This window comes from Sinocyclocheilus grahami, unplaced genomic scaffold (assembly GCF_001515645.1).
Source record: "Sinocyclocheilus grahami isolate Dianchi unplaced genomic scaffold, SAMN03320097.WGS_v1.1 scaffold94.1, whole genome shotgun sequence".
Classification (NCBI taxonomy): domain Eukaryota; kingdom Metazoa; phylum Chordata; class Actinopteri; order Cypriniformes; family Cyprinidae; genus Sinocyclocheilus; species Sinocyclocheilus grahami.
This window is the reverse complement of record NW_015505273.1, coordinates 1,703,381-1,714,020: the sequence shown is the minus strand read 5'-3', so window position 1 is coordinate 1,714,020 and position 10,640 is coordinate 1,703,381. Positions and strand designations below refer to the sequence as shown.

The window sequence follows — 10,640 nt, the reverse complement described above, 5'->3', positions numbered from 1 at the left end:
ATATATATATATATATATATATATATATATATAGGCTATATATACTGTATGTAAAAAACTAAATCACCAAAATGCATCAGGAAAAGATACAATGATACTATATGTATATGAGTGTGTGTGTGTGTGTATCCATTGTTTTGATGGTAAATTTACACATGAACTGAAGTAAATTTTGAAAGATTTTCTATTTAAAAAGTACTTTTATTTCAATCTAATTTGATCATATTTACAATATGTTTACAATAAGTTTCAAATGCATTTTGCCCCCTCCAAATGGTTATTTTTTTAACCATGTCGAAACGGTCCTTCCTAAAATCCATTCTCAAATGTCCAGTCGTAATTCTAAAGTGGTGCATCTATTATTCTGCGTTGGAATACCACCTGTAATAAAGTCATCCATTCATGACGGCAGATTACGGGTTATTATCTTCATTAAAGCAGGACAAACTCACAGCTCCTGTGCTGACAATGATTAGGCGGAGAGGAAGAGTCGTTTCGCAGTTAATCTGACACTAACCTCTGGCTGACACCTGCAGCTTGATCCGCTGCCAAATGGAGGAGTTAGCGGCTTTTTACGTAGCTGCCATGGAATGGGAACGCACAATGGCTTAGCTTGTGTTAGCATGAGGCTTCACCTACAACATGAAGAGAAAATAAAAGAGAGAAAGAGGAATAGCTGTAGTTTGACACGCTTCTGATTAAAAGCACAATGACAAAAACCTGTTGCACCACACGCTCCTACTCTCAGTGAGATAATGTAATCATCACCTGTCACTTCTGTGGAAAGTTAAAACCAGGTATGAAAACTAATTTGACGTGCTTTCTATGTTTTGATCCAGGACTCTGGCAAGGCTGTGTCTCTGGGCTTGTGGATGGAGGAGATGATCTTCAACTTGGCTGATTCACGTCTGTTTTTCAACGACCTGGAGGTGAGCCAAACCTCAGAATCAACTAAATCACTTAGGATTTAATGCCAAACACGCTTTTTTTGGACTTCAGCATTAGATGTATATTTAAATAATCACAAAAAATGGTGCCAATTATAAAAATACAGATACATTTAAGTTTTATAATTTAAGAAGAAAGAGCGGAAAGTGATATGTATGGAAGTTTGTTTCCACATGGGATAAAAATGTTATAATTCTCAGAAAAAAGGTCAAGATATAAACTCAATTGCAACATTCAAATATAAGATAACTAAAATAAAAAGTCGTAATTGTGAGATAAAATCTTGCAATTAACTTTTTATTGTTTTATTCAATGGCATTTAAAAACGGAATTGAACTTTTTCTCAGAATTACAATTTACAACTCTTTTTTTAATAACTCGCAGTTATTAAAACTCACAATTCTGAGGGGGGGGGAGTCAAAATTGTGATAACAATTTATAACTTTATAACTCGCAATTCTGAGAAAACGGTCTGAATTGTGAGATATAAACGTGCATTTACCTTTTTATTTTATCTCTTCTCTTTGGCAGAAAAAACTTCTATAGATATGAGAAACGAACTTTGATGGTCGATTTGTAAATAAAAAATATTTTACGCAGAATGTTGTGATTGGCCAATCAGAATCAAGTATTCCAGAGCGCCACATAACAAACTTCTCTTATTGGTAGGAATCTGCTCCTCTTACATTCTCCAGTAGAACACCGGTCGATCATAAAGCTCTACGCATTCCTCGCACCTCACGTCTTCATTTGTTAATACTTTTTGCTAATTTGATGCCATTATGACTGCAGTAGTCTCTCTTGCATTATGCATGTTCTACCGTATTTAAATTAGTTCCTTCTGGGGTTTTTTTTTTCTTCCCCAGAACTCCATGTGACGACACATGCATGTAATATTCCTCACATTAAACCACCCCGACAAAAATATGAGGAACAAATCATGTGTCCTCATGTTTTTGTGACAGCTGCAGAAACTGGCCGTGCTGCTTGTCACAAATATGCAAAGAAACAGCTAAATAATTCATCAAAAAGACTAAATAAAAAATATGTACACTGCCATTCAAAAGGTTTTCAAGCATTTTTTTTTAAAGAATTGAATAATGTAATTCAGCAAGAAATCAGCATTAAATTGATCAAAAGTGACACTAAAGATATTTATAATGTTTCAAAAGATTTCTATTTCAAATAAATGCCGCTCTTTTGAACTTGAAATTCATCAAAGAATCCTGCAAATAAAAATGTCTCACGGTTTCCACAAAAGTAGTGATAATAATCACTAATGGATAATAATCAGAAATGTTTCTTGAGCAGCAAATCAGCATATTAGAATGATTTCTGAAGGATCATGTGACACTGAAGACTGGAGTAATGATGCTGGAAATAAATAAAATTTTAAAATATATTCCTATAGAAATAGTTATTTTAAACTAATCATATATCACTGTTTTTGCAGTATCAAATAAATGCAGCTTTGGTGAGCAGAAGAGACTTCTTTCAAAAACATTAAAAAGCTTGCAAACTCCAAACTTTTGAACAGTTGTGTATATAAGGCAAAATGCATATTTACGGGTGGGTGGAACGAAATATCGATTAGTTATTTGAATTCAGTACTGTTTATGCATTAAAGTGTCTGTTCAACAGGCCATGACCTGACAGTATATGTGTGAAAGACCTCGGTTTGCCCTCTGCATGAAGAAATGAGGGATTAGATTCTTTAAAAGCTTTCGAGGAGGTGCAGCAGAAACCTTGACAACACCTGAGGTCTTAATTAGGGGTGTGTGGCTGCCACTGAAAAGAAAATTTGTCCCGGGGAGGAACAACAGCTCAGGGGTGGAGGGCGCACACACCATTATTTCTTGAGCAGGTTTTAATGACGGCCCACTCTTGTTCTGTTTTCCCTGTAATTGCCCTCAAATAGACCAAGACATCTTTCAGCATTCAAACACTGAGAGTTCAGTCTATTCAAACATGTCAGCTGGGGAACAGAAAGCTGCCGCGGGCAAAATAACTGCACAGAAATACATGTGATCAATGGCCTAACTTGCTCATTTAATGCTATAATTAATCAGAAAAAAATGAAATTAATGTCTGGTAGAGAGTAGCAGAATAGATCAAGAAGGAGAAGCAAAATATTAAGTAAATTTGTGACCACCTCTGTACATAATTAAAAAAAAGTTACAAAAAAATTAAAATCAAAAACGTCAAAGCAGTGGAATTATTATATTATTTATATATTTATTATTTTTTACTAGAAATATTCTGAGAAAATTTTAATGTTTGATAGAGAATGTATCTGAGTAGCAGAAAAGTTATAATGAAATTGGTGATTGAAATTAAATTAATATTTTTATTCAGCAAAAGACACATTTAAATAAATATTGTTTTAAATTTTATTCACCAAAAATTCTGAAACACAGTGAAAGCCTATTTCTATTTTTTTTTTAAACACACACACATAAAAGCAGTGTATATTATTTAGTAAATACATACACACACACACACACATATATATATATATATATGAACCAGTGGTGTATGAAAAAGCAGCAGGAATATTTTTAAAAGCTCCAAAAATACTCGATAAAGAAACAAAAAAGTTCAATAAAGGCAGTATATATAATTTAGTAAATTTCCTTTTTTTTTAACTGAATATAGATCATTTCAGTTTACTGAATTTTAATTTTATTGATTTAATTTACTTACAATGAACTTCAAAAAGCTCTGTAAGTACAAAAATACTCCAAAATAAGTACCATAAAATCTATGTGTATGATTTATTAAATGCCTATTATTTTAATTCATTTTAAAATATGTTTTACTGAAATGTACTTTATTATTATTATTTATTTACTGTGAACTGGTGCTATATGAAAGCAGGAATATAATTTTTTTTTTAAAAAGCTATATTTATTTTTAAATCTTTTATTGATGTTTACTAAAAATATCCCATTTAATTTAAAAAAAAATGTTTTAGTTTAAGAATATTTTATTGAAATTTACTTTTTTCTTCTTTTTCAGTTTATTTATTTACGTACTTAATATGAACTAATGCTATATGAAAAAGGAGCACTAACCTTTTTTTATTCCTTTTGTGGAATGACATGAGGATGAATAAATAATGGCACAATTTTCATTTTTAGGTGAACTATATCTTTAACATAACAGCATGCTGACATACTGGTTATTAAACACTATAGTTTCTTATCACAGTTTGTAGGCAGACTCTCGCCCTGCTTCCAGACATTTTATGATGGCCATTAATCAGACTTTTATGAGCGTGTCAGGAGAAACAGTGTTTGGAGGTGTAGAGCGGATCTAAAGCTGTGTGTCTGTACTTGCAGCACGTATAACTTTGGCTCGGATGGCTTCCAGAGCCCAGCAGGTGGAGGCACGCTCTGCCTGGGCTCAGGTGTTCACGGCGGGGTCGACTGGATGAGGAAACTCGCCTTCCGCTACCGCCGAGTCAAAGAGATCTACAACACCTACAAGAACAATGTAGGAGGTGAGAAGAGAACACACCCCTGCTTTCTGCTTTCACAGCTGTGAATACAAGCATGATTAGGTCCTGAAATGACTAGTACACAACAGATAGATCCTGTCCTCAAATCTGATTGGTCGAACCATGTTTGAAGCCGTTGTGAAATAGTACAGGTGCATGACATACACGCACCTGTAGCCACATGTCTGTTTACGTCCATATTAATGCATCAACTGTAAACACTGTATATGTGTGTATATCTATATATATATTTGATATTTAGTTAAATGTATTTATATAATTACTAATTGGGTGTTTGAACTATTGGCTCTTTCGGCCCTGCATGTGGGATTTTGGAAAATAAAGACAGAAAAGTAAAAACAAATTCACAATGAGGGACAGTCGTGTATTTGTGACGTTCTCATACATTAAAAATTTTTTTTTACTTATGCCACTTTGTTTTGAGCCAAACAACTTTGTAAAATCACTGTATGGCCAGTGGTGATGTTTTTTATTGTTATTTTTGCATTCTCAAGAATACGTTTCACGCATTAAACTTCAGTTTGATGCTCAGTTGGATCTTGAATGGGTTTTGTGACTGGTGATCATTGCTGTTATGTTGTGTAGGTTTGCTGGGCAGTCCGAAGCGGGAAAATTTGTGACGTTCTCATACATTAAAAATGTTTAAAAAAAAAAAAATTTAAATCACATTTTTATTTTGGATCTTCAGTTCTTTGAAATGAAGTAAAAATAAATGAAGGCATGGTAAAAAGTTTACAATGGACTTTTAATGTGACAAAAATGGAAAAAGAAATGTTGATTTATTTTTCTTGTTTTAATTAAAATAAAAAAATAAAAATAAAATAAAATAAACACCAGAACATAAGTGCCTGTAGTTCAAGAAATTATTATTAAATATGATTTAATATTAAATTACTGAGAATAAACCAAATTATTTATTATACATGTTAGAATTTTTTTTGCTGTTTTTGTTTTAAATAAAATAAATAAAAGTGCCTGTAGTTGAAGAATTATTATTAAATGTTTTAATATTAAATTATTTAGAATAAACCAAATTATTTATTGTACATCATATTATTGTTGTGGTTATATTATAAAAGCACTGGTTTTAAGTGTTTTTTTTTTTACTTATGCCACTTTGTTTTGAGCCAAACAACTTTGTAAAATCACTGTATGGCCAGTGGTGATGTGTTTTATTGTTATTTTTGCATTCTCAAGAATACGTTTCACGCATTAAACTTCAGTTTGATGCTCAGTTGGATCTTGAATGGGTTTTGTGACTGGTGATCATTGCTGTTATGTTGTGTAGGTTTGCTGGGCAGTCCGAAGCGGGAAGAGTGGCTTCAGCTGAGGCGGGAGATGGAGGTTTTGACGGATCTGTGGCTGACGCAGGCACTCAAAGCTCTCGCTCTCATCAACTCCAGGTGGGCACAGCACACATACGACAATGCAGACGCTCGTTACAGGAATATTCCAGCTTAAATAAACGAGACACGTGAGTGTCGTAGAGTTCAAGAGCAGAAGCTACTTTCTGTGGTAACCGACAGCGCGCCACAGATACGGAATCTGGAATATTCCTTTAACAATAGAGTTATTTTACAGCAAGTTACAGCAGTTTTGTGTCACTCAAACATAATGGGTTTTGGCAAGCAAAGCACACTGTCAGCATGAGAGACTGATGACACTGACAGATGATGATTAATAGCACTTGATTTGCCAAGAGATTTCTGTCTCATGACTTCTATTTAACACAAAAGCGAGGTTTAGCAGAACATCTGAGCTGCTTTTCTCCATACAATGGAATCAACAGAGTGACCAGAGCCTGTCAAGATCCCAAGTTTATCTCTCGCATTTTATATCTTGCAACTATGAGTTATATTTCAGAACTATGAGTTATATTTTGGAATTATGAGTTTATATCTCGCAATTATGAGTTTATATTTCACAATTATGAGTTTATATTTCACAATTGACTATTTCACAATACTTTTTGATCTCGCAATTAAGAGTCTTTTTGCAATTATGATTCTATCTCACAATTATGAGTTTATTTTTAGCAGTTCTGAGTTTATATCTTGCAAATGAGTTTTTTGCAATTATGACTTTATATTTCACAAATGAGTTTATATCTCGCAATCCTGATTTTTTTCGCAATTCTGAGTTAATATCTCACAAATGAGTTTATATTTTACAATTAAAAGTCTTTTTTGCAATTATGATTCTATATCTCACAATTCTGAGTTTATTTTTCGCAGTTCTGCGTTTATATCTTGCAAATATTTCACAATTATGAGTTTATTTTACAACAGTTTATATCTTGCAATTAAGAGTCTTTTTTTTTGCTATTATGATTCTATATCTCACAGTTATGAGTTTGTATCTCACAATTCTGAAAGAAAGTCAGAAAACTGAGACGCAGTTGCTTTTTTTTAAATCCATGACAGAAATAATCATCCATAAGAAATAGATGCGAATGTAAGCCTTTATTCACTATAATCTTCCTATCCATCAAAGCTCTAAATCTCTAGAGAAACTCTGCAAAACTAAATCCAGACCAGATTTTTTATTTACGACTGCAGCACTATTCCTTTATGAATGGTTTTCGTGAACGAGTTACTTACATATTGTTCCCTTGGACAGAGCGAACTGTGTGAACGTGATGGTCACCACCACGCAGCTGATTCCAGCGCTCTCTAAAGTGCTTCTCTACGGTCTTGGAGGAGCTTTTCCCATCGAGAACATCTACAGCGCCACCAAAACAGGTTCGCAGCCTCTTCGTACGCTGCATTTCAGCCAGTTTTCCAGATCTAGGAACTGAACTGTTAACGTTGTGTTCTAGGTAAAGAAAGCTGCTTTGAGCGCGTGACTCAGAGGTTCGGCCGGAGAGCCGTGTATGTGGTCGTAGGGGATGGTGTGGAGGAGGAGACGGTCGCCAAGAAGGTATAAAGGAATAATGCCACACTGCTGAATTAGTACTGTAATGCATTATGGTATTAAAAATAGATTTATTATTACTGGTATTGTTATGGTTCCATGTCAAGAGAATTACTGTACCATGGCATCTTTCTATTAGCAAAAGGTTAAGTGAATCCAAACCGTTTTGGGAGAGAGAGAAAAAAACATTAACTACCACTACACATTTTAAAATAAATAAAGAAAATATATCATATATATATATATATATATGTATATATATATGTGTGTGTGTATATATATATATATATATATATATATATATGTACTAGGGGTTGAACGACTTTTCTGTGATGAAAGTGTGTATATATATATATATGTGTGTGTATATGTGTGTGTGTATATATATATATATATATATATATGTGTGTGTATATATATGTGTGTATATATATATATATGTGTGTGTGTGTATATATGTGTATATATATATATGTATGTATGTATATATGTGTGTGTATGTATATATATTTATATAAATCATGTTATTTTAATTTATTATATATTTTAAAATGTAATTTGATAAGCATTTAATATTATTCAAAAGTATTACTATTTTTGTAATAATAATACATTTTAAAATACTTTTAAAATATTAAATCTGTGATATATTTATATTAAATGATATGTTATAATCCTAGTTTTATTTTATAATCAGTTTTATCAGAGTTAGCATTTATATTATTAAAAATATAAAATATGTTATAATTCAATAGATTTTTATATTATTCAATATTATTTATTTTTAAATATTTTTAAAAATTGTATATTTATAATTATAATATGGCTTATTTTGAAATGTAATCTTTTTTATATTATCTTATATTATTTTATATTTTTATGTTATTAAAAATATTAAAATATATTTTTATATTATTTTTATTTGATCATTTATATTAGTAATATATATATATATATAAAGTTATAATTATTTTATTTTAAAAATAATCTTTATTTTTATAATTAGCATTTATATTACAATTCAAATCACATTTTTTTAAATATTAAAATGCATTTAAACAAACAAAATTTTGTATTAAAGTCCCTAGATAGATTCTTTTCAAAATCTATCCAAATCATTATTATCAAAACTCTTTTTAGACGATTAAAAATAATAATTATTTTAAAAGGGGGATAAACCTTAACATCCATATATGTAAACATAAATATATGACCTATTAAATGATTTGACTTTTTCTGTCATTTCATGACTAACAATCCGTAATATCATCACCCATGACAAATAAATGGTACTTTGTGATGTCCCGCAGAAGAACATGCCGTTCTGGAGAGTGACGAGCAGGCCGGATCTGGAGGCGTTGAGTCATGCACTTGAGCTGGATTACCTCTAGAGGACAGCATCTTCCTGTCCGCCAAGAACTGCAGGACCAATCAGCAGGGAGCAGCAATCTTACTGGGAAAGTTTGCTTCAAATCTTTTTCTCTCTTTCTCGCTCTCCACCTGAGAGGCTCGGCTCTTTCATCCACTCGCTTTTCTTTACAACAGCACTGCACTGAAGACAAAGACTGCACAGCCCATCAGCGACTGATTCAGAAAGCCTGTGACCGGATAACGTCCTATCATACTTCTCATGCTATTTCTGCGGTACGCAGCATATATACTGTGCACAGTATGTGTATTTTCTGTTTGTGCAGAAACCCGGATGACAATGGAGCACAATGCATGGATATCCCAGAATGCAATGCACTTGACTTGAGTTTTTACATCTCATCTCTTTGGACTGCCAAAAAAGGAAAACAGTTCCCACAAAAACTGGATTAAAAATGCAAAATAACAGTTTGTTTTTTCTGAGATGATTATTAGAGGTCATGTGACATCAATGCAGCAAACTACTGTTTGAAATGTTTATCATAATGCATAATGTGTACTATTTTTATATTAAGCAGTATGCGGTGTAAACTGTGCTGTAATGTTTGTTAGTATTGCTATCCGTTCTGAAACAACCCATTTTACAGATAAGAGGGGTGTCAAAATAGAAGATTTTAGCATTTAAAAAAAAATAAGATTTACATTTCGTAAAGCATGAAATCATATGCATTTCCATGAAAAAAAGACCAAATTCATAAGCGAAGAAAAAAACCCTGATTTGATAGAATTTTATGTAATCAAAACTGATTTTTTTTTCTTGCAATATCATATTAAATTGACTGAATATTGCACCATACACAAAAAAGGGAATCATTAAATAAATATGAACTGAATTAAAATGAACTGAGACAAAATTAAGAAATGTGCTGTTGTACTAAAACTGCAGAAAAACGAACCCCTCACGTTTTATATACGAGTACAAAGTGCTGCAAATCCACTTGTTTGAATGGAAAACCATGAACTAACCCTGAAATCTGCCAAAGTATCGTAGCGGATGATACTGCTACTGTTACGAACAGAAAAGACATGATTAACTTATGAATGTCAGTGTCCTGTGAGTTTCTTTTCTTCCCGTGTCTCTGACGTGTGCCTGGATCTTCATGTGGTTTGTTACTGATGTATATTTCTTTCTTTGCTGAAGTTGATATACTGTATACTGTATGTGTCGCTCTGACCTGCATGTGCTCTTCACAACTGCTTCTGTTCGCTATGATTTGTATATAAGGTTTTATTGTTGATTATTTCTGGGCTTATTATAATAGAATAAAGATAAATTAATTTCATTCACGAGTTTCCTTCTTATTACTCATTTATTTTACATTAAGTACTGTATTCAATTTAGAGTGTAATGCGCTTAACGTTCATCATGTTGCAAAGCAAAAAAAATCTTGATCCTAAGAAAAATAGACTTCGTTTTCTTCCTTCAAAATTTGCAATGTTTCTCTTTTTATTGTGTGGTTAAATATGCTACAGACAATATAACTTTTCAAATATCTCTGTTTCCAGGTACACTTTTTTTGTTCCATAGTATAACTGCATACTTATTAGAACGCTAGCTTGTGTCTGAAAATAAATACTGTTAGTCCAGGGTTAATAGTGGGAGAAAATAGTGGATTTACAGATAAAATACACGTCATAAAATCGTCAGCAGTAAACACAGAATACATGTTTATGACAGTCTATATCTAGCCTCGGATAATATATCAGCACTCCAATATACAGAGAATCAGAGTAATAGGTTCAGTCCAGTAGTAATAGGATGATTAATATACATTACATTACATCAAAAAATTTAATATGCAAATATTTTAATTTTTTATATAGTACTTTT

At 32.2% G+C, this 10,640-nt stretch overlaps 1 protein-coding gene across 1 annotated transcript in view; it reads left to right on the top strand.

Moving 5' to 3' along the window:
- The window catches only part of LOC107587629 (eyes absent homolog 2-like), a 37,091-nt gene extending 26,999 nt beyond the window's left edge, over positions 1–10,092 (top strand). The window contains exons 10-16 of the mRNA XM_016275477.1: positions 840–929; positions 1,914–1,948; positions 4,233–4,450; positions 5,757–5,871; positions 7,088–7,209; positions 7,287–7,387; positions 8,692–10,092. Of these exons, the coding sequence (XP_016130963.1) occupies positions 840–929; positions 1,914–1,948; positions 4,233–4,450; positions 5,757–5,871; positions 7,088–7,209; positions 7,287–7,387; positions 8,692–8,772 (762 nt within the window). The 3' untranslated portion in view covers positions 8,773–10,092. The remainder of the gene's footprint in view (positions 1–839; positions 930–1,913; positions 1,949–4,232; positions 4,451–5,756; positions 5,872–7,087; positions 7,210–7,286; positions 7,388–8,691) is intronic.
- The last annotated feature ends 548 nt before the right edge of the window (positions 10,093–10,640 follow it).